Source organism: Drosophila virilis, chromosome 3 (assembly GCF_030788295.1).
Source record: "Drosophila virilis strain 15010-1051.87 chromosome 3, Dvir_AGI_RSII-ME, whole genome shotgun sequence".
Classification (NCBI taxonomy): Eukaryota; Metazoa; Arthropoda; class Insecta; order Diptera; family Drosophilidae; genus Drosophila; species Drosophila virilis.
The window spans coordinates 13,014,886-13,038,438 of NC_091545.1; the positions used below are offsets into that span (position 1 = coordinate 13,014,886).

The 23,553-nt window shown below is 43.8% G+C and overlaps 6 protein-coding genes and 1 long non-coding RNA gene across 7 annotated transcripts in view; 5 read left to right on the top strand and 2 right to left on the bottom strand.

Annotated features, from left to right (window-relative positions):
- Positions 1-156: 156 nt before the first annotated feature.
- On the top strand, positions 157-904 carry Svip (small VCP interacting protein). Its single transcript, XM_002047314.4, has 3 exons — positions 157-329; positions 381-551; positions 694-904. Exons 1-3 carry the CDS (start codon positions 267-269, stop codon positions 706-708), a joined length of 249 nt encoding a protein of 82 aa, XP_002047350.1. The 5' UTR covers positions 157-266; the 3' UTR covers positions 709-904.
- Positions 905-957: 53 nt separating this feature from the next.
- On the top strand, positions 958-2,516 carry LOC6623746 (uncharacterized). Its single transcript, XM_002047315.4, has 3 exons — positions 958-1,486; positions 1,562-1,761; positions 1,823-2,516. The coding sequence occupies exons 1-3, from the start codon at positions 1,037-1,039 to the stop codon at positions 2,259-2,261; spliced, it is 1,089 nt and encodes a 362-aa protein (XP_002047351.1). The 5' UTR covers positions 958-1,036; the 3' UTR covers positions 2,262-2,516.
- A 152-nt stretch (positions 2,517-2,668) lies between these two features.
- AhcyL1 (Adenosylhomocysteinase like 1) lies at positions 2,669-5,577 on the top strand. Its single transcript, XM_002047316.4, has 3 exons — positions 2,669-3,427; positions 4,198-4,647; positions 4,716-5,577. Exons 1-3 carry the CDS (start codon positions 2,903-2,905, stop codon positions 5,307-5,309), a joined length of 1,569 nt encoding a protein of 522 aa, XP_002047352.1. The 5' UTR covers positions 2,669-2,902; the 3' UTR covers positions 5,310-5,577.
- Positions 5,578-5,885: 308 nt separating this feature from the next.
- Non2 (upstream activation factor subunit spp27 homolog Non2) lies at positions 5,886-7,951 on the bottom strand. The gene is made up of 2 exons (XM_002047317.4): positions 7,803-7,951; positions 5,886-7,717 (listed from the first exon to the last, which is right to left on the bottom strand). The coding sequence occupies exon 2, from the start codon at positions 7,643-7,645 to the stop codon at positions 6,902-6,904; it is 744 nt and encodes a 247-aa protein (XP_002047353.1). The 5' UTR covers positions 7,646-7,717; positions 7,803-7,951; the 3' UTR covers positions 5,886-6,901.
- Positions 7,952-8,049: 98 nt separating this feature from the next.
- Positions 8,050-11,580, top strand: LOC116650576 (uncharacterized). Its single transcript, XR_004303578.2, has 2 exons — positions 8,050-8,363; positions 8,472-11,580. It is a non-coding gene; the product is annotated as an uncharacterized lncRNA (long non-coding RNA).
- Positions 11,581-13,788: 2,208 nt separating this feature from the next.
- Mrtf (Myocardin-related transcription factor) overlaps positions 13,789-23,553 on the top strand; it is a 49,954-nt gene continuing 40,189 nt past the window's right edge. The window contains exon 1 of the mRNA XM_002047319.4: positions 13,789-14,710. Within this exon, the coding sequence (XP_002047355.2) occupies positions 14,647-14,710 (64 nt within the window). The 5' untranslated portion in view covers positions 13,789-14,646. The remainder of the gene's footprint in view (positions 14,711-23,553) is intronic.
- LOC138911065 (uncharacterized) lies at positions 17,406-23,326 on the bottom strand. Its single transcript, XM_070208109.1, has 2 exons — positions 18,260-23,326; positions 17,406-18,199 (listed from the first exon to the last, which is right to left on the bottom strand). The coding sequence occupies exons 1-2, from the start codon at positions 23,046-23,048 to the stop codon at positions 17,748-17,750; spliced, it is 5,241 nt and encodes a 1,746-aa protein (XP_070064210.1). The 5' UTR covers positions 23,049-23,326; the 3' UTR covers positions 17,406-17,747.

Below are 23,553 nucleotides of genomic sequence, written 5' to 3' on the forward strand. Positions count from 1 at the left end.
TGAGTTACGTCTATAATTGTGACAGAAACATTTGATACATTGGAGTAACTGTTTGGAAAATGCCAAATTAATTACCCATCTCTAAGAAGTTAAGCAGCTGATTGCGTGCTAGCGATGGCACTTTGAACCCCACATCAGCTGACAAGTATGACAGACCAAAACAAAAGGGTAGACAAGTAATGCGAAGTAAACAGGGCAAAACCATTCAAAGAGAAGCCGTATTAACTTAAACTTTGTTGCACACGCAAAGAAAAAACAACAATAATATGGGAGTTTGTTTATCATGCTGCGGAAACAGCGCCGAGGAGACAAATCTAATGCCACCTGCGGTAGGGACTTCTTATTTTTGACTGAATACATTTAAGCATTTGCCCTTCCAGGAGGAGCGACGCAGGCAGCAACTAGAGGCTGCAGAGCGTCGTCGTCTGGAAAACGAAACACGAGGAGTTAAAAATCTGGACAAGGTTCGTCGTCAGCAGCAGCGTGCCGCCGAAATGGAGCGTAGAGAGGATGAGGCAGCACGCCAAGGTGACAACGGCCCCACTCTGCGGGTGAGTTTAGCTAACTGAACTTGAAATTGAGTCGAAATTTTCGATAAGTGCTGACGGATTAAATATCGGAATTGGATGTGTACATTCTTTATTTGATTAAAAACTGAACACATATATTGTTATTCCGTTTTTTTTTTTGCAGTGGCAGGCAAGTTAAGGGCTTGGAAGAAACTCAACCGCAGCTGCCTTTACGGGTTTTTTTGTGCCCAATTGTTGACTGTGTATCAAGGCATTTGTATTAATTTGTTTTCAAATTTGTGTAAATATGTACTATCAAACTATATTTGTGATTAAGCCCAAACCCACACATACCAAATTTTCAACCAAAAATAAAAGATTCTAAATCGGGCAAATGACCAGTGTTGGGCAACACAGCTTAACGCTAAAACAGCTGTTTTTTTGTTCGTTCGTTGCGTCAACTGCGCAATCGGATTTGTTCTTTAACACCTGTTGCAAGCTTTTGTTTTGAGTTTAATTAAATTAAAATGCTTCTCGAGCCGAGTTGCTTTATTGTTTTGTGCCTGATCTGTGCCACACAATTCGGTTGCCATGCAAAAACCATAAAGAAAGCTGGAGCCAGCCTGCTGCAACCACTGGATGAGCTAAGCCCTTGGCAGGGTAAATGGTTTCCCCATGCGCCAGGCGAGCCGCCCACAGAAGAAGTGCAACGTATGCAACTGCAGTCAAATGCAATAGCTACATCAAAGGATGCATGGCAAGGCAAGTGGTTTCCTCAAGCTCCTGGAGAGCCCCACATCTTAAGAAATGAGCTGATGGCTAGCTCTGAAGCGGATACGTCTGCTGAAACCACAGATAGCTGGCAGGGTCGATGGTTTCCCCACGCTCCAGGTAAGGCTCACAATTTAAAGGACGCTGCTCACCGCGAAGAAAAAACAATGAAGGAGCCGCAGATCGTCATCTGCGATGATGGAGAGGTAGGCAAGCTAAACGGGGGGGGTTTTTTCCGACATATTGGATTACTCATCACACACTTTTATTTAATTATGTAGCACAACCTGAGTGTTGATTACCAGCCGGAAGATATACGTCAGAACTACAATTATCTGTGCCTGGAAAGCAACCGAAGCCGCTTTAATCCCAATTTGAACAATGAGGCCTTGCTGACGAAACACTTTTTGCCCAGTGCCTACGTGCCACCTGCAAAGTGCCTGAATGAGTCCATTGGCTACTCGCACCAGCCAGCCACAAGGTTAGTCAGCGACACGATAAACTGCTTTAATCGAATCCTTAACCAAATTTTTGCTTTATAGCGGCGCCTTCCGTCCATTGCCCGCCGTTTATGGCACCTACAAGTACATTCCCCCTCAGCGATATATGCGAAATCTTGCCGAAGGCGCCATTGTCATGCTGTACCATCCATGCGCCTACCATGGCCAGGTGGCGCAGCTGCAGAATATTGTTGGCGGCTGCCTCTATAGACATCTTATAACGCCCTCGCAACTGCTGACGCCGGAGCGACCACTGGCATTGTTGGCCTGGAGGCATAGTCTGACCATGTCGGTGGTGGACAAGCAGCTGGTGGGCCAGTTCATAAGAAACTATGCCAAGCTGGGTCCACTGGCGCTGCCAAATCTCTCACGCGTGGTAGAGAAGCGCGAAACCTATAAAGCTGCGCTGCTGACTGAAGCTCGACTCGTCACCGATTTGGATGACAGCGAGCTGTGCGGCTACTTGGATTTGCACATGTGAAACCTGTTGACTAATTACTGCACTCTCGAAATTCCTTTAAAAATGTATATTATTTAATATTTAATGGCCACTTAAAACTTAATAATTAGAATTTGTTTGAATTCTATAATCGATACGAGTCGCAATCGCAATGTGCTTATCGACATGATATCGAGTGGCCGATAGTTTTGTGGTGGTCGGCAGATAGACGCACGGCAATTTGTTGTTTTTTTTCCACTCTACCATAAATACCTTTTGTTTTGCGGCACTCACGCATTCAGTTCGTTTCTCTTCTACAACCTAAAACAACTAATAAGCGATACGCGTTACTCCCATTATTCCGCCGATTGTGTTTGATTTTTTATTGCACGCCAGCTGGAAGCGTAAAGAAGAAGCAGGGCCAGCAACAACAGCGGAGAGGTGAAACAAAGGAGACGGCGACGGCGCAGCGCACACAAAAACACAATTAATATTTTTTATATAAATTGTCGCTGTTGGATGAGCACGGGACCGCGAAAGTAACGAAGCTGCCAGTAGAAAAGTGATCGCACATCACGTGATAATTACGTGAATACGTGATATTCCTGCTCCTGCCAAACGCCCCAAGCAAATTAACCAACACACATCCTGCAACGCGTCTTTTACATAACAAGCGGCAAATCATGAACAATCTGGCGGACTCTGTGGTGATCGATCCGGGCTTTGGTGGAGGCGACAAACAGCAACAGGCGGTGGCCACACAGCCGCAGGATGCCAGCGTTGTGGTTCCCCCACCCGCCACCAAGCAATCCTCAGCTCTGAAGAAGACAAGCCGGTATCGCAGTCGCTCCCTGAGCGCCTCCTCCACGGACTCCTTCAGCTCGGCCTCGTACACGGGCAGCAGCGAGGACGGCGACGATGTGCCGCCGCGCGAAAAAGTGCAAAAGAACTCCAAGGGTAGCTCCGACTTTTGTGTGCGCAACCTTGGCGCCCAGCATGCGTTCGGTCGCCGTGAAATCGAAATTGCCGAACAGGAGATGCCGGGCATCATGGCACTACGCAAACGTGCCGCGGAGGACAAGCCACTGAAGGATGCCAAAATCGTTGGCTGCACCCACATCAATGCCCAAACGGCGGTGCTAATCGAAACCCTGGCAGAGCTGGGCGCCAGCGTTCGCTGGGCCGCTTGCAACATTTACTCCACCCAAGTGAGTAACAATCATTGTTGTGGGTGGGTTGGAACACCCTATATAACATGTGTATATCCTACTGTTGAGCTCTAAAGGGGAACATCTAGTCCAAAGTGCTAAAGTACAGATCTTAGCATAAGCAAAACATTTTGTATGGGGGGGATCTGGTGGCAACTGTTTTGTGCTGCCAGCGCCATTCGCTTCACGCAAGTCACTTGAGCCAATTTGTTGTCACGCACACACACACACACACAGATAGAAAGACAAACAAATCATCAATCAAATGACGCGGACAAAGTTAAAGGGGTCGCGGGCGGCTCAAGTGGCTTGGTTTGGCAATCAAAGAAGCGAGACGCTGATAATTGATATGTGTGTGTCTCTGTGTATGCGCGCCCGAAATTGGGTCTGGGCCCCCTCCGGGCACTATTGTATTCTGCGGGCCTGCAAGGGAAACTGGTTTCTGGCGCCCAGCTCCGGCTACAGTCCGAGCTCGCAGAGCAGCTACCCCTCATCTAGCCCAGGCGGCGGGACTATATCGAATGCAATTAGCATTGACAGTCCAAAGCTGTTTGCACTTTTTTATGTGCCGTCTAATTAATCGCTACACCCACACAGGCACGGATCGGACGGGGCAGCGCCCTTATCGACTTCTTATTGACACACTGAATCACACAGTAAGCGCTGCGTAGCTTTCAGCTTATCAGCCGAGTGCTGTGCTTAGGCGGAGTCACCTGTACTAGCAACCGCCCGCCTTTCCCTCTAACGCCCCTTGCGTTTACTTTTTGCAGAACGAAGTGGCCGCTGCACTGGCCGAATCGGGTATACCGATTTTTGCCTGGCGCGGGGAGACGGAGGAGGATTTCTGGTGGTGCATTGATCGTTGCGTCAACGCCGAGAACTGGCAGCCCAACATGATACTGGACGATGGCGGAGATGCCACCCATCTAATGCTCAAGAAGTATCCAACCATGTTCAAGCTGGTTAAGGGCATTGTCGAGGAGAGCGTCACGGGCGTGCATCGCCTTTATCAGCTGTCCAAAGCGGGCAAACTGACGGTGCCAGCGATGAATGTCAACGATTCGGTGACAAAGACCAAATTTGATAACTTGTACAGCTGCAAGGAGTCCATTTTGGACAGTCTCAAGCGCTCCACAGATGTCATGTTTGGTGGCAAGCAGGTCGTTGTCTGTGGCTATGGCGATGTCGGCAAGGGCTGTGCCCAGGCGCTCAAGGGTCAGGTAAAAGATGCCTAGCAACCATTCGTGAGAGCCCGCTTAACATAAAATCCTCAACTTTTTCTCATCAGGGCTGCATTGTGTACATCACCGAAATCGATCCGATTTGTGCGCTGCAAGCCAGCATGGATGGCTTCCGTGTGGTCAAGCTGAACGAGGTGATCCGCAATGTGGACATTGTGGTGACAGCGACGGGCAACAAGAATGTGGTGGTGCGCGAGCACATGGATAAAATGAAGAGTGGCTGCATTGTGTGCAACATGGGCCATTCCAATACGGAGATCGATGTGAATGGGCTGCGCACACCGGATCTCACCTGGGAGAAGGTGCGCTCCCAGGTGGATCACATCATTTGGCCGGAGGGCAAGTATATCATATTGCTCGCCGAGGGACGGCTGGTCAACTTGAGCTGCTCCAGCATACCCTCATTTGCGGTATCCATTACATCCGCCACGCAGGCGCTGGCGCTGATTGAGCTCTTCAATGCCCCGCCCGGTCGCTACAAGTCCGATGTCTATCTGCTACCCAAGAAGATGGACGAGTACGTGGCCAGCCTGCATCTGCCCACGTTCGATGCGCACCTGACGGAGCTGAGCGACGAGCAGGCCAAGTACATGGGCCTCAACAAGGCCGGTCCTTTCAAGCCCAACTATTATCGCTATTAAAGCGGCGACGACGGGACAATAAATGAACGCAAACAACAACAATTAGAAGAACAACGCCAACGAAAGTATTTCCAATGCAAGATTTAAAACTATTTACGCGAGAGATGAGCGTCTCACAAATTGTTGACATAGAAGATGAAAAAAAAAAAAAAAAACAAAAGAATAACAAAACACGACAACACAAAGTTACTATAAAATTGTATTGCTTAGTAAGCGAGACACGAGACACCAAAACAAAACAAAACAAAACAAAACAAAAGAAAACAAATCACACAAGAAACAAGAAAAAACGGACGCTTTTTAGTTGCTAGCATTTAACTAATAACTAATGTATTTTTGGCAGTTATTTAATAGCCGCAAAAAGTATTTAAATTGTTTGTCACATTTTGTCATTTGCCAACACTACACCCACACACACTGACGCGCGACTAACGGTTTCGGTAGCTAACCAAACTTTCGCTTTGCTAACACACCCGCCACCCCCCGCCGCCCACATTTGGTGTACTTAACCAGCGGCATTTGAATTTATAATATATAATTTTAATTATATTGAAAACGTTTTGTTGCCGTTGCATGGAATTTACTTAAATATTTACACCTGTTTTTACTTGTTTAATCGTTTATTTGCATACTTTTTCTTTTATACCAAAAGCATGTTTCATGTTTCCCCCTTTTGATCGCAATTTTTGTATCCTTAATCCTTGAGCGTCGTTCACGATGTCAGTTAATTGAAATGCAGTGCAAATAATTCCATTTATTCAATTATTGAGGTACTTACGTACACGCAGGCATATATCAGATAAAGAATTCTATATATACACGCATATTATTAGAGAACTTTATGTATAAAAAATAAAAACAATTGAACAAAAGTGAAGGAAACACAAAATGTTTGTAAAAAAAAAAACAACTGAACTTTAAGCGAAAATTGTGAAAGTATAAACAATAAAAAACGTTTTATTGAGCAACGCGCTCGTTTTTCCCCTTTCAGCTCCGAGAGCCCAGTTCTAGAGATAAAAGAGAAAACAGTTTGGTTTATTTTATCAGATGCATCACTCGTCTATTTTTATTTGATATTATGCCTTAAAAATTTTATGTTTCTTTGATATTTTTTGTTTTTTTTTTTTTTACCATAATTTGTAAATTACATGTTACAAAAAATTATATATTCTTGATTTTTGTTTTGTTATTTCGTTACTTAAAATGCCGTAGACTACATGAAAGTATTGTAGATTCGTCTTAATTAGGTTTAATCCTAACATATTGGTGGGGTGGACCCCTTGGCCGAGCCCAAAATAAGTCATCGACGACGTCGTCTACACCGCGTGCAAATAATCCTTAAAAAAAAAAAACAGCGATAAATGGAACAAACAAATGTCGCAGAGCCGAAAATTTGCATTCAAAGGAATCAAAGGGACTAAACTAAATGTTAAGCGATGTGTATATGCGTTTGCTTATATATGTGTGTGTGTGTGTGGGTGTGTGCTCGTGGTTGTATGTGTGTGTGCGTGTGCCTGTTGTTGTTGTTGTTGTTGGTGCTTGTTGACCAATTGCATCTGGATGGGACTGGGCATGTGGCTGCAGAGAGCAGCTTAGTCAAGGAAGTGCGGCTTCAGGTGCTTGAGCATGCCGAAGGTGCGGAAGCGTTTCACCTTCATGACCTTCATTAGCTCATCGTCGCATATGGCGAACTGCTTGTTCTTCGGATCGTACAAATCGCGCTCCTTGATGATGGCCCACACCTTCTTGACCACCTCGTGACGCGGCAACGAGTCGGCGCCCATGAGAGCGGACAGTTCCGGCGACAGATTGTAGGCTCGTGTGAAACCTGTGCTCTTGCGTCCAGTGCCGGAGCCGCTGCCAGCGGATTTGGCCGCCTTCTTTTTGGGCGCTGGCTTCTTGACCACCTCGTAGTCGGAATCGGAGCCGGCATCGCTTTCGGTGCCCGAATCATCGGCATTGAGGCTCTTGCGCTTCTTCTTGGCGGACAACTTGTGCTTGGTCGGCTGTGGCCGTTTCTTGGGTGCCGGCTTCTTCTTTTTCTCCTCCTCGCTGCTGCTGGCTACCTCGTCCTCCTCGCTGGGGTCGCTATCGTCCTGCGGCTCAGCATCGGGATCCTTGCCATCGTCCTCATCGTCATCGTCCTCCTCCTCCTGCTGTTCGTTGATAACCTCCATCACAATCTTGTCGAACTCCTTCTTACGGCTCAGCAGCGAGCAATTCAATTTGCTTTCCACCTGCTCTCGCACCCTCTTGGCCGAAATGGTCGATAGATCCGCATCCTTGAGCACAGACTGAATTTCGCTCCTCAGCTGAGTGCTGGAGATGTCCGACATTTTGTTCTCGTTGTTTTCTCGTTTTGATGTACGACCGACGCAGACTCAGAAGCCAGACACGTTTCGTCAGCACTGAAATACGAGAAAAGTACACGTGAGTTCACGTATTTTTTGTTTTTATTTAATACTAATAATTGCACGTTTCACTGTTGCTTACCCTGTAATATGTTTATAATATTTTTCTCGCTGCCTGTGTGTTTTTTCGGTCCAAGAGTGAAGCGGCTCGTTTTCTTTTTTCTTTATACCCTCTCCGGCGTCTTAATAGGGTTGCAGCTTACAAGCCTGGATACACTACGTTCAAGCTGTATGATGGCGTCTTTAGTGTTGCATTATATGTTTATCGCCCTTGTCTCCAATGCAACTCTGCATGCTGCAGGGCTGCCAACTGTTTGCAAATGAACTGCCTGTTAGTTCATGCGAACAGCTGCAGGCGGCGCTAGTGTGCAATGCAAGTGTTTTTGTGAATTCCGCGACGTCTGTGCATAAAATTCGAAATTAAAGTAACATTAATGCGTAAATTTAATTAAATTGTGTGCTCCCAGTTAAACTCAGTGCTCAAAGTTGTCAATGCACACTCCACAGCAAGTGTCAGACGCATAGTGCCAACTGGCGACAGACGCAGCCAACAATAACAATCGCCCCAGAGACGCCTTCACAGCAAACGGGAACGGAATCCAACAACAATCGCAGCAGCAGCAGCGGCAGAAGCAGCGCTGAGGTAATTTTGCTATTTTTTATGTGGCTTTTGTTTATTTTTATTGTTGCCCCTTTTACATGTGTGTATGCGTGTGTGCGTGCGTGCCTGTGTCTGTGCGTGCAAGTGTAGTTGCTCTATTTCTAAATTTGCTTCTGGCTGCAACCTGGAGATGGCGACGTGTGAATTGTTGTTGCACTCTGCAGCTAGTTACATTTTTTATTTGCGTTCTTGTTTTAGTGTTAGCTAGTTTTTGGCAAACAAATTGTGTATGTCAAATAAATGCAAAAGCTTGCAATGCTTCTTTTTTTTTTCTTATTGGCAGCGCTTTTGCCTTGTCGCTTTTGTGTCATATTCGCGTCTTTGTTTTGCCGGCTTCGCTGCGACGCCCTTTTCCAATATGAAGTCGCATGTGCAGCTGGTCTCATTGGTTCTGTGTGCGCGCGTGTGTGTGTGCGTGTGTGTGTGTATGGGTGTCGCTCGTTGCGTACGTGAGTAAAACACATCGCTTACAATTGATATAAGAACAATAAGATTCTATCAAAAGCTCATAAGGCATATCTCAACACAGAACATTAAAACAACGCAGTGTTTGCTCGCTAATTGGAATTGTTCGAATTGGGATTCAGATTAGAATTAACTACAACTTTGGAAAGTCCCTTACTCAAAATTGGAAATGTGAATTATGAATGGGGATACATGAAAGTTCTACATTATATTATACAATTATTAATATTATTTTAAGAAACATTTAATGAGAGCTGTCTATAATATACATCAGTTTCTTACAGTACCTTTTGTCGAGGGACTACTGTAATAAATTGCTAGGTACTCGTTTATTTATAAGAAGCTGATTGTGGCTGATTGGAGGGTGTGGGTGTGTGTGTGTGTGTGCCACTTGTTTGCCTCGGTGCAAGATTGTAACACGAAAAGCTCTCCACCCAACATGCCTAACCCTATGCAACCCTGTCGCAGTTGTTGTAGGCGGCGGTTTTTGATGTCGTCTTCGGGCCATTACGATTTTATGGCTTTTGTATTTTCCCTTGGCAGTGCTTGAAAAAAAAAAAAAAGCTGTAAACCGCAGCTAGAACAATTATTGAAATAACAAAAACAGTTCACGAATTCCGCATACCCTTTTCAAAACATAAAGCCTTGTAATGTTTCATTCCAACCTGTTGCGGGCAAGACATTCCAATTAGATTTTGGTACGTGCCACTAAATCGTATTGGAGCCATGGCTCATATATTTTGTATGTAAAAAGAGCATTCGAACGTTGACATTGCTTCACGTATATGACTTATATTAATTTTGTGGAATATTATTGGTTGATTTCAGTATTTATTGCAGTGCCTGTCCGCGCTCAACGTAGCGCTAGCTAGCATCAGTGATGAGCAAAATATCACTGAATTGCGATCGATCACTGCATAGAATAAATATCGGCTATGGCTGAAGTGTATACAGATTATCGAAACACTGGCAGTTATCGAAGCTGTGGCTCAGGTTCAGCTCGAAACGTAGCTTCAGGTCCAGTATCAAAGTAATGTAGTTGTGATGCAATCAATAAAGTTATCCAAGTTTTATATCAGGCTCAGCTCTTAGCGAAGTTATAGTTCAAGTTATCGAAAACATATCGATTATCGGAAATTATCGGAAGCTCCTTTTTACCGCTGACATGTTCCATATTAGATTAATTTACTACAATTTTGTGTTAAATATATATGAAAATAAAACGAAAATGATATTTTCAAGAATACAATACCATAATATTCCTAAAAAATATAATATTCGTGAATTTAATGAATAGTTCGACTAGCATCAGCAGTTTTATTTGCCACAATTAATGAGTTGTTGTCGTGTTTTGTTAATGTTGCCAGCTTGTGGCGTGTTGTCGCGTTGTTAAAGCGCACAGTGGCCGTTAAAAGTTGATATACAGCAGTTGCTGGCACCTGTTGCAGCTGCTACACCCACACACATGTGCACATACTTTTCGTTTGCACTGTGCCATGCCTTCATATTTCTTTTTGGATTTCTTTGTTGTGTGCACCAATTAGTTGTTCTTGGCATAGTTTTATTTTGTTTCGTTTCTTCGCATAACATTGCTCATTTAAGTAATCACATAAATTATCGCCGATTATGAAATCACAGCACAGCTGAGATTTTCCATCAGCTATTTTCCCGCTGGGCTCAAAGGCAACTGTTGAGGATTTTCATTCGGTTGGCCCAAGAGATGTGACAGTTAAAAAAGAGTTGCCACTCTCTTGGGTAGTGTTTACTGCAGCCGCAAAAAGAGTTGCCAGCTGTTCTCATTCACAAAATAGATCAAAACAAGAGCTTATAAACTTACGAACTAGTTGCGCGGAACAGCTTAGTTCTTGCTGTGGCCTGAAAGAGTTATTAGCTGGTTACTAATTGAGTTGCCACCTGACTGTTTTGCAAAACTAAAGCCATTCATTTTACGAACTAGTTCCGCGGAACTGCTTGGTTATTGCTGTGGCGCAAGACTGGTTTCTATAAGAGTTGCCACCTGACTTGAACGAATAGACCAATACAAAAGATATTTAAACTTACGAGGTAGCCCGGAGACTTAGTTATTTCTCCGCTGCGGCTCAAAAGACTCTTTGGCTAGTTTCTATAAGAGTTGCCACCTAATCTTAAAATAAATGAACAAGTAAATGTTTTCACATTTTGTGGTTAACTGCAGATTTATTTAAAATTTGGCAAATCTCTTTAAAAAAAATCCCTGCTATGCACTGCCATTTACTGTTTGTTTATGGCTTTTCTAAACTAAATGCTCGCCATTTCGTCATTATAAACGACGTCAAAGTGAGCAGCCCCAAAAGTCGAGCAACTTTCGCATGGTGAAAAATGTTTTTCAATTTCTTCGCCCACGCCGCAAAAATTCTGACGCGCTCGATTTCAGTTTCTCTGGCCGATCTTTTATTTTATTTTCTGGTGTTTTTTTTTTTTCATTCCTTCTATATGCTTTTTTTTTATGCTACCCGTTTTATAATTTATATGCGAAAGAAAATTGGAAGGCAAATAAATAAATAAATAGGAATATGTTGTTTCTTTCTCCTGCAATGAAAAAGACATTTGAAAACGAATTGCCAAAGCTGCGGCCAAGTGTGCGTGCACAGTGGGCCATAAAGTTAGCCGGCCCACTCATAATTCATAAGCCAAAAAAAAAAAAAAACAGAAAACCCAAAAAACTATTTGCAAATTTCTACTGACCCTGGGCGAGGTGCTTGACAGCAGCAACAACATCGGCGCCCGTTATTATGGTTGCAAAATGTCATTGCACATATATTTTTATGTTTTCAAACATGTGCACAATAAATTTGTGCAACCACGCCCACCCGCCACGCAGTCAAAAATTGTGCAATAAATTCCCTTACTTTTTCTCTCTCTCTCTCTCTCTCTCTCTCTCTGGCTTGTCCCTGACATTGGAGCATGGAGGAAAATGTGTGGAAATTGCAATTTTTCTGTGAAAAATGTGCACATTGTTTGCGACAATTTGCCAGACAGCGCGAATAGTTGTGAAAACTTTTTTTTTGTTTTTGGCTAAATGTGCATTATGAGTAATTAGTTCGAAGTCTAGGCGCTTGCCCACGTAAATCCGTCACATAAACAACCACGCCCACTGTGCTGTGGAGGCTGGGAAAGATTAGAGGAGCGAGCAGGGGTGGGGGGGGGGGGGGGGGTGGTGGTGGTACTGGGACATGTAAGGTGCATAAGGCACAGTTGTTGACGTTCGTCTCTTGACTTGCGCCCAATTTGGCAATAAATTTGAAAAATCATTTCTAAAAATTTTGTTCGTGCACAAAAATGTTGTCGCTAAAGAGCAAAAACAACAACAACAACAACAACAACAAAAGCGACAAGAACAACAACAATAAAAGCCAAAGCTGAGTCAATTTTCTTATTTTTAGTTGCTATTTTTCTTAGCCGCGCGGCGCGGAGCGGCAAATTCGGTTGATTGCGATTTATTTTTGCCAACGCTGCGCTCGAAATCTATTTTATAAGTATATATGCATACAAATATATGTATTTATTTATATACATATATATATATTCCAACACATTTTATTGAACACTATACTAAAGAAATATTCAACTAGAAATCATATTTATGCTAAATTTAAAAATTATATTTGACTGGCGTCTAAATTTAAACATGCCATTTACTTCGTGAACTGGCAGAGCGGAAGAGGCGCAAGGGTCGAATGATGCGGGGGCGATTAGTCATGCAGGTGTTTGGCTGCACACAAAACGATTTGGCTTCTTGTTGTATAAAACACTCGTGCTCACAATTTGATCAATGTTTAGATCATTTTCACAAATCATATAAATTATCTTTTAGATATTGGTAATTGGCGCTCGCCAATTTGTGAATTTGTTTATGCGAATTTATGCTACGATCTGGCGAAAGTTGTTAAGAAAATTGTTTGTTTGTATTTTTTTTCTGTCTATTTTTCAAGGTCGTTCTGTGTTTTGTTATTGTTGCCTAGCAAGGATTTTCGTTATTGTGTATTGCCGTGTGTAGTTAAGATTCGTTGGCCCATTGCCAAATAATTAATACATACTATTATAAATCTTCAAACTGTTTAGTTAAGTAACAGTGCTCCGTTAAGTATACGCATTCGTCTCATATAAAATGATCATATTAATAATATTTCAAATTCTTGAGCGAAAACATTTTATGGTTTTATCAAAAATATTGTAGCTCCTACCAGATTTTTCTGGTCTGCGTCTGTATATTTTTTATTTTTATTTGTTAATTTTGAACATATAAAACTGTTTTTAAAAGAGATGCTTATAGTTTGGGAGCTGATCAACTCCCACACAAAGCGAAATGTGGAATATGCAATTGCCAACCAGTTCATAAACAGTGTTGAATACTTTTCAAATTGCTGCCAGTGTTGTGAGCTGCAGCTTGATACAAAAATACTGAAATCTTAACTTTTCAAATTGGAAACATGAGGCGTTGCCTTGGCTAAATTTGCGTCAAGGCACCTGTATCGAGGCTCCTGTCTTCCTCAAAAAAGAAATCCAATTTACTTGAGAAATTTGCTAATTGCTCGCACCTTGACCCAGAAACCCACTTAGCGTACGAACCGTGTGTTAGTTCCCGTATGCTTCGCCTAGAACTTGGCGTGTAGGGTGCAAAATACAAACGAAAATGCGGAGCGCAGAAAATAGAAAAACTTTTGAAAACTTTTCGAAAATGTGACGCTGTGTGCGCTCTCTCTAGCTCTCCGCCCTATGCTATTTTCGAAAACATTTTGTTTTCGAAATGGTGAGCGCTATGCCGCAAGCAGGCAACTGTTGTTGTTCGGCCTGTTCGAAATGTGAAAGTTCATTGTTTCATTGAGGAAAATGGTGAAAAACTTTTTGGCCGCACCGCCGCCAAATTATCTAACAGTTGCTGACGATGCTCGTTGAGAATTTTCGTCGGTTTTTTCGGCATTTTTCGAAAATCAGGGAGACTGGCACTCGGACTCGCACTCGCACTCGCACTCGCTGTCGTATATTTTTCTAAGTTCGAAATCTCTGGCGATCCGTTGCACGCCTGGCCGTGCCGTGTGTGTCTGCTCAGTGGTCTCTGCGGAGGTTTCACGTTTGAACGTCTCGTACAATATTCACGGAAAAGCGCAATGTGAAAGCCAGAGACTAGAAATAGCCACGGCGTGACGTCCCCAAACAGACTAGACACTGACAGTAGCAAACCGAAGCGAACCCAGTTCAGATCAAATCAGATCAGATCGGATCGGATCAGATCTCAGATAAGATCATTATCGCAGATCATTGATCCTGTAAAACTGTCGCGCCTGACAAATGGCCAGCCAAGTGTGAGAGAACGAACAACTGTGCAGAAAATGCTGTTAACATTCCAAAAACAAAATAAACGAAAGTGTTGAAAAGATTTTGCAAACTTAATTTTGATTTGCAACAACTAGCGATTTATTCGTTCGGCAGGTGGTTTCCTCTAGTTTCTTATACAGAAACTTTCAACCCACAGCCATTGCAGGCGCGTCTCGCGTGTGTGCGTGTGCGTGCGTGTGAGTGCGGTGTGTGTGTGTGTGTGCATTTGTGTTTGTGTGTGCTCGTTCCTCGTCAGTGCGTGTGTGTCAGTGTGTTGTGCTTAACCAAATGTTGTGCCAGCTGACATTGTGTTGGTCGTGAGGTCGTCGTCGCCGTCGTCGTCATCAAGTCCAACACACGTAACGCGACGTGGACAGCGCAAAGCGATTAAAGTTGGCCAGTTGGAAATTGGAGCGCTGCTGGAACCGGGACCGGGACCGGGACCATGCCGATCATTGCCGATGCCACCAACGATGAGCCACCAGCAAAATGTTGCAAATATTGTGAGGGTATGCCTAGAATTTATATACAATTAGTCTCTATTATATACATATATCGAAACATTATAATACATGCTGTTAGCTATGCCGCCGGCGAGTTCACTAACCCAACCACATATATCCCTGGATGCCACGAACTTTTGGTATCTATTAGCTGCGGTAATTAGCTGGGAGGCAAATCCAAACACTAGACGCTCAGACTGGGACTCTAGACGAAAGCGTTTCGATTTGATTGCATGCTTGCTTCAATTGATAGATTTATGCGTAATTTGCCTCAGCCTCTCACTCTCACCAATTCTCTCTCTGCTGTCTCTCTCACGCTCGCCCACTCTCTCTGTCTTCCTCTCGGTCGGTACTTGATTGTCTTGACTGGCATTAACTTTGTGCCCCCGAGTTTTGACTCTTAGTTTTGTTTGTTTTAATTTTCAAATTTTCAGTTGTTCTTGTTGTTGTTGAAAAAGGAACGCCAGCAATTGTTGGGGGTGGGGGCACTTTGTTTTTCCCGCTTTGTTGCCACTAAAAAGCCGCTGACGTGTCTACTTAAAATTTTCAAAATCATGACAGCCACACTAACCGGCCTCTAGGCCCGCAAATTAGCCGTAAAACAAAATACTCTTTTATTTTGTACAAAATATATTTGCTTTTTTTCTAAAAAACAAATACTTTTTGCATGTTTTCACACAGCCGGAAATGTCAAAACAATATAGCCAAAATTAATTATATTACCTTTAAAAATAGCTTAAAGCAAACACGACTTTAAGATGTATATAAAGATATATATATATAGAGAGAGAGAGAGAGAGGGAGATGTGCATCAAGCTTTTATCACTCAGCTGATATATGACTAGATGAGCCGAATTTTCTATTATAAAAGCAGATTTAGTTTTAGTTTTTATTTTGTTTATGTTAATTAGAAAACTTGTGGCTGCCGCTGCTGCAGCCGGTCTCGTTAGGGTTTCTAGCTGCTTCTGTGTGTCTCCTCTGTTGGCCGTGCGTTGGCACGCGATCAATGTCAATTTAAAGGCTGCTGGCATTAGGCCTCCCACTTAATACCCAGCCCCTGGCCGCCCACCCACTGCTGTTCCTGCTAACGAGACGTCAAAAATACCTGCAACAATGTTCATTTTGTCAACTAATTCACATAATATAGCCGGGGTGCAAGGCCAAAGGAACTGCTTGCAGCTTTGGCTCACGATTCAAATCAATTTTCTGATTTTAAGTTCAATTCTAGAAGCTTGTTATCCATGTCCATGAACTAAAACCTTTGTCTTTTTATTATTAGCAAACTTCTGTGTTTTTTTATCTTTCATTTCCATATCCTTGAGTTCTGTAAAATGGATAAACTTCTTTGTATTTGATCTTTATTTTACATTTTCAATGTCCAAAACATTGTTTTTTTTCAAAACATGCAAACTTATTGAAAAGAAATCTTATCTTACATTTATAATTGCCCGTTGTACTGAAAATATTACAAGCCATAAATATTTTCTTATACAAAATGCGGGCTAAATTTGACCACAACCTCAAATATACAAAATAGGGTCAGAAAAATGCAACGATTGGGGTCAATGTTTTCATTTTCCATCGACGCTGGGTCACACTCAAAGTTTTGTACTTTGAGGGTACCCCAAAAAGTTCGATTTTTGTTTGAGATTCAAAACGTTTTTGATGCTATCTTTTTAAAGCTGTTCTTAAGGATTAGATAGGGCTTTAAATGAAACTCAATTGACCGCAGAAGAAGATGTTTAACAAAACTTGCCTAGATATATTCAAAGATATCCATGTTCTATCCATGGTTGGAATTAATATGAAGCGTTAAGAATGCATAAAATATTTAAAATCAAAGAATGCATATAAATGGTTGAGATTTATTGAAAACTCATTCAACTTGCATTATCCGATTTATTATTAAGTTCTTGCTTAATGCTGAACGTATTTGAAAAAGTGAAAAAATGTTGCATGAAAAACAAATTCATTATCAATAAGTCTACTTTGTTCGCATTAGCTATCAAGTTTTTGGAAACTTTTGTTGCAGCCAAAAAAAAACAGAAAAGTTGTAAAGTTGTAATATTCCATCTTTTGTGGCCGCCTGCGAAATCAAACGCATTTAAAGATAAATAAATTATTGTAATACCCAGAATTTATCAATCTAAAAAGCGGGCAAAAACAACAACAGCTTGCATTTGAGGATCAACAGATATTAGCCATATAAATGACTTGTTTACAACAAAGCGCAGTGTTTACAAATAGTCGGATAACCCGCAAGAAAAACTCATTTCTGTGGGCCAGGCCAACGTCGAATTGCTACCGAGCCTTGACACTCTTTTCAAAATGTTGTTCTGATTTTTATACAGTTTGTTAGATATACACACGTATATATATATATATTTTAGCTATAACAATTTGATTAGCCTGATCGCGATGCTGCTCTGACCGCGTGGGCGTGGCACTTAAATGCAGTTTTGTCCCTCATATATGTATACTAAACGAAAAATTTTCATTATGCCGTCTTTTTTTTTATGACTTTTCTTATTTACATGCAAAGCGCGCGCAGCCTGCGCTCTGAATTAGCTGCCGTGCGACAATCGACAGCAACAACAACAACAACAACAACTTGCAGACAGAATATTCATATTGTGTAGTTGCAAGCTTTTTTGCAACCAATTAATTCTAACTGCTTGTGCAGCGAAATTCAAACACTTAGATTAGTTTTCAAATGGATTTATTTGCCGCGCAGGGCACTTATTAGAATTTATAAGTTTTAAATTGTTGCTTGGCAGCCAACTCGAATTAGTTGTGCCTAGGTTGCGATCAAAACGAAAGACTGACTGGTTATGACAATATGTAAAGCGAATCGAAACGAAACTCCAATAAGACGCTCGCCGGTTAGAGCGAAGGGCAGCAATGCAAGCAAAGCAATTCAGAAGGAGAGTGGACAGCAGCTTACAAAGAGCGCGCAAAAAAACTATTTGCTCTTAGGCTGTAATTATGATTGTTATTTTCTGCTGTTGGATGATGTCCGCAGCCGTCGGTGTTATCTCTGCTGTTACTTGACCAAACATTCTCCCCCCGTTGGAAGGCAAGGGCTTTCAACATCATCCTGTTTGGGCAGCAAACACAGCTTTCGTACAGCTCTACGTATGACTCCAGTCGCAGTTTGAAGCACAGCAACTCTGGATACCCCATCAGATCCAGAGATCAGCTCTTGCACTCTGGCGAGTGGCCACTTCAGCGGCGGTAGATTCTCATCCTTTACAAGGACAACATCGTTAATGGAGAGTCCAGGCTGAGGAGTGCGCCATTTGGAGCGCTGTTGAAGAAGCGTCAAATACTCTTCGCGCCAACGGGCCCAGAATACTTGTTGGAGATATGTGACGCGCTGAAAATAATTAAGCCGATTGAAGTTAAGCTGCCTTAGATCGGGCTCAATGTATGATGAAGATGGCGCTGTACCCAGGAAGTGTGCGGGTGTCAAGACGTCAAGATCACCTGGATGCTCTGAAAGTGGAAGTAATGGTCGAGAATTAATAATTGCCGTGATGTGGCAGACGAGCGTACGCAGCGAATCGAAATCCAAAATGGAAGAGCAAACAGATCGATAAAAGTGGTGCTTAGCAGTCTTCACAGCGGCTTCCCATAGTCCACCAAAGTGCGGAGAGCGAGGAGGGATGAACAACCATTCAATTGATTCGGTTAGGCAAAACTCGTTAACGGCCTTGACATGCTCGTCTCTCAGGAACAGGCGGTTCAGATCTGCTAGTTCGTTCTTGGCACCTACGAAGTTTGTCGCATTGTCAGACCAGATCCTTGAAGGTCGAGAGCGAGTCAGGATGAAACGTTTTAGGGCGTTTAGAAACGATGTTGTGGACAAGTCCTTTACAAGCTCTAAGTGCACCGCCTTTGTAGCGAAGCATATGAACAGACTGATATAGCATTTCACTGGTGGCCTGTTGCGCACTTCGTTCTTGTAGTAAAATGGTCCACAGTAATCAACGCCAGTGACCATAAAGGGATACGATGTATTAAGACGATCAGCTGGTAGGTCTGCCATTATATGCTCGGCCAATCGTGGCTTGGCACGAAAACAGATTATGCATTTGGCAACAATACTGGAGACTGTTTTTCGACCGCCAATGGGCCAGTACTGGAGCCGAATCGAAGACAATAAAGCGCGAGGTCCAGCGTGTAAGTTTCGTTTATGAAAGTAAACTATGATTGCTCGCGTCACAGGATGCTGACGGGGCAATATAATCGGATGTCGCGCTGAGAAGTCCAACGACGAGTTTTTCAGCCGTCCACCGATGCGAAGTAGGCCGAAGTCGTCAAGGAATGGTGCAAGAGAGGCCATTGAGCTAGACGGTTTGACATGCCTTCCTTCCTTCAATGCCTTGTAGTCATCGCTGAGAGTAGCCATTTGCACTGACCGCAGCAACCAATGTGTGCCATGATGCAAGTGGTCAACGGTTAGTTCAGCTCCTCGGATTCGATTTACAAATTTGTAAACATAAGCAAAGACCCGCTGCAGCTTGGAAAACGAATTGATGAACTTGCAACCAATCGAGAGATCCGGTTGCGCTGCAGTTCCGAGGAGTACCTTGTGTCGAAGTTCTGGTAAGGATTCGACAGGTACACAGGAGGCAGGCCACTCTTCCTTTCCCTTACTGAGAAAACTCGGACCATGGGCCCATAATGGAGACCGGAAGAGCTCACTAGGCAGCGCTCCTCGTGAAATTATATCCGCCGGGTTTAATTCGGTGGGAATATGATGCCATTCCATTCCAGTGGTGAGCTCTTGGATGGCTGCGACTCGGTTGGCAACGAAAACATTGAATTTCGAAGCATCATTGCGAATCCAAGCCAAAGTCACGGCAGAGTCTGACCAACAGTAATACCGACAGTCGAACACTTTCATTTGGCATATTTCGCTGAGAAGTTGAGCCAGTAATGCAGCTCCGCAGAGTTCCAGCTTTGGTACCGTGATGGTTTTCACAGGCGCGACACGCGATTTGGAGCATAAGAGACGCACGCTGGTGTTGCCATTGCACTTTGAGACTGTATAGACGCATGCTCCGTAAGCGCTTAGGCTGGCATCACAAAATCCGTGAATCTCCACTGTACTGTCTGATGAGAGTGCTCGACGGGGATACTGGAATTGCTGAGTATACTCAAAATCAGCGCAGAAGTTGACCCAGGCTGTGCTTAAGTGTACGGGCAGGCTCTCATCCCAGTCCAGCTTTTCTCTCCAGAGATCCTGCATAAAAATTTTCGATTTTGTTATTACGGGACCAACAAGACCAAGGGGGTCGTAAAAGCGAGCAATTGCGGAGAGTATTGACCGTTTTGTCAGTCTGGAGGGCAACCTCAGTGGAGAGAAGGAGAAAAGGAAACAGTCTGAAGCGGGATCCCAAACGAGGCCTAACGTTTTCGTGATGTCACTGCCATCGTCAAACTTAAGCAGCGTTTCTCTATCCTCTTCCGGTATGTTTTGGAGTACAGATGTGTCGCTAGAACACCATTTGCGCAGCCTAAAGTTCCCCTTGGCGAGTAGTCCAGATGTTTGTTTCAATATCTCAATTGCTTCTTGAACACAGCTACCACCAGAAATGAGGTCATCCACGTAGAAATCTCTTTTAACAATGTCAGAGCCAATAGGGAAAGTTTTCTGCTCATCCATGGCCAGTTGGTGCATAGCTCGCACTGAGAGAAACGATGCTGGTTTTGTGCCGTAGGTGACGGTGTCTAATTTGTAAATCTGTATCTTCTGATGCTGAGACTCACGCCACAAGATACATTGAAAATAACTGTCTGCGGGTTCGACTCGTACGCATCGATACATTTTGCATATATCGCCTGTCAGGGCGACTGCAAATGTACGAAACCGCATCAGTATCGAAAACAGCTTCGGTTGGATGGTAGGACCTGCCATCAGTGCATCATTCAGCGAGTGTCCAGAGGTAGTAACTGCTGAGCCATCAAACACGACCCTTAGCTTGGTTGTAGTGCTATCCTCCTTCAGCACGCAGTGATGTGGCAGGTAGTACTTGCATTGGCCCAGTGCAGCTGAGGTAACAAGTGACATGTGACCCAAGTCAAGATACTCCTTGATAAATGCTGCATACTGGGGTTTCAATAGTGGATTACGGTCTAGTTTTCTTTCTAAGTTCAGGAATCGACGAACCGCCTGTTGATAGGAGTCACCCAGCGGATACATGCCTAGACGTAGCGGTAAACGAACTGAATAGTCGCCAGTCGACAGACGTTTAAAATTGGCCTGAAAGTGTGCCTCACAGTCGCGTTCCTCCTTGTTTGGTAAGGACTCAGGGTCGGTGCAGCATTCCAATTCCCAAAAACGACGGATTAATTCATCAATCTGTGTATTAGGCTGCAGATGCGAGTCAACCAGCAGATCTGGATTCTCCATTGATCTCATGGCCATGAATGATGATTTTCCAGCATGTGAGGCACCTCCCGTAGCCACCCAACCAAGGCGAGTCTTTTGCAATATCGGCAGTCCAGCAGCTAGTTTAATCTGGCCGACGCATAGCAGATCGAAGAACAGACTGGCTCCAATCAACATGTCGATTTGCTGAGATTTAAAGAATTCAGGATCAGCTAGTTGTATATTTGATGGAATGTTCCATGATGCAGGGTCAAGAGTGAAGCCAGGCTGATTATCGGTGATGGATGGTGCAATCAAGGCCGGGATGCATGTGGAGTACTCCGACACTCGAGATTTGACATTGATGTTGACCGAAAACCCATCGGACGCAAATGCTGCATCACCAATGCCAGAGACGATTGCTGTTGACTTGAATTTGCGCAGCTGGAGCTGATGAGCAAGACGAGAGGTGATGATGTGCAACTGCGACCCAGAGTCGAGCAACGCACGGCAAGGCACCAAGGAGCCAGCGCGATTTTTCACGTTGATGACGGCAGTGGCAAGCAGGACCACATCGTGCTTGAGATGCTGGGCGGTAGTGAGAGGCGAAGATAAAAGTGCCGCCAAGGTGTTTTGGGATGACGAATAAGTTTCGGTATCTTGAGCATTGTTTGGGCTAGAAGCAGCGATGTGACTGCTTGTGTTGCCAAGATGCAACAAGCTATGATGTTTGCTTCCACAAACTCTGCAAGCGCTGGAGCCGCAGACTCTCAGCTGATGTCCCCTTTGCAGGCAGTTTAGGCACAGCGCAAGCCGCTTGGCTTCGTGAAGGCGCAGCAAGGGCGATAAATTTGCGAATTGCAAACATTTATAAATAGAGTGGCCTGCGACTTCACAAAACACACAAGCACTCGTTCCATTCCTAGTCACTACAAACGTTCTTCTACTACTGTTGTTCTGGCCCACCTGGGAGCTAGGCGTGTACATTGCCGTAGCGTGATCCGCATTTTCCAGCCTTTGGCAACGCCTCTCTATGAAGGTTGTAAACCGCTCGCATGATGGTATGACGTCCAACGGCGCATCATCCTCCCAGCTAGCCTGCGTAACGCTATCTAGTTTTTGCAGCAACGTATGTACTATGACGCAACCGGCGATCTGTTCCACACTGCCCATCGATTTTAAAGCACGTAGATGAGAGTTGAGCTTATCTGAAAATTCGCGCAGCTGTGCAGTCGCGCCCTTGTCCACCTTTCTCAAACCCAAAATTTCAGAGATGTGTGCCTGAAAAATAAGACGCTTGTTATTAAAACGCTTATCAAGCAGTTCTAAAGCGGCAGCATAATTTGCGTTTGAAATTTCCAATGAGCGAATTGTATCCAGCGCTGTTCCTTTAAGGCATGACCGTAGATGCTGGAGTTTTTCAATGTTGGTCAAATACGGATCCTTGTCAATGACCGTGGTGAACAGGTTCGAGAAATCGGCCCATTCTGTGTAGCCTCCACTAAACTCCGGCAATTTAAGTTGAGGCAATCGAGAGTGGTTTGGAACAACAAAGGTAGAACGCGAGTCATCGGCTGCGGCTGAATTGAAGGTGGAACAATGCGGAATCTGCTGAACCTTGCTTCGATTTCCGCGCTCGCGTTGAAGGGACAGCCGTAGCTGCCTAATAGTTGACTCAAAACTTGTCTGAAGATCCTCATCAACGCTGGCATGATCCACCTCCAACAAACCATCACAGACTATCTCAAATTTCGCCTGCAAGTCAGATGCCATGCTTATGTAATCTTGCAGCTCGTAGTCATCAACATCGCGAAGTCGAGCGGGATCAAGTTCCGAGGACAATCTATTGAGTCGATCAGTTAAATTCTTGATCTTTATTTTAAAAACAGCAGCCTGGGTTCCAACCGCCACTTGACTAGCTGATGTCGCCTCATCATTTCCATTTGCACTTGCACCTTCATCAAACATTATGAATGTAGCGCACAACAAGGTTCACACAGCCGAACTACAATACAAGTCTGATCGCGCAAGTGTTCGTTCGAGCGAGATAGCGTATAGCGGGTTATAGCGCGCAACGATTAGCGGGGATTTGCTACGGCGTTTATGTATAACAACCAACTGTATGCAGATGCGCAAGCAAACGGCTCACCACACAGCTTTGCCCGAACTGATAACTGTCCGTTGACACGACAAGAACGAAGTACAAGAAAAAATAGAAAAAATGAAAGAAAGAAAATTCACGTCGGGGTCACCAAATTGTGTAGTTGCAAGCTTTTTTGCAACCAATTAATTCTAACTGCTTGTGCAGCGAAATTCAAACACTTAGATTAGTTTTCAAATGGATTTATTTGCCGCGCAGGGCACTTATTAGAATTTATAAGTTTTAAATTGTTGCTTGGCAGCCAACTCGAATTAGTTGTGCCTAGGTTGCGATCAAAACGAAAGACTGACTGGTTATGACAATATGTAAAGC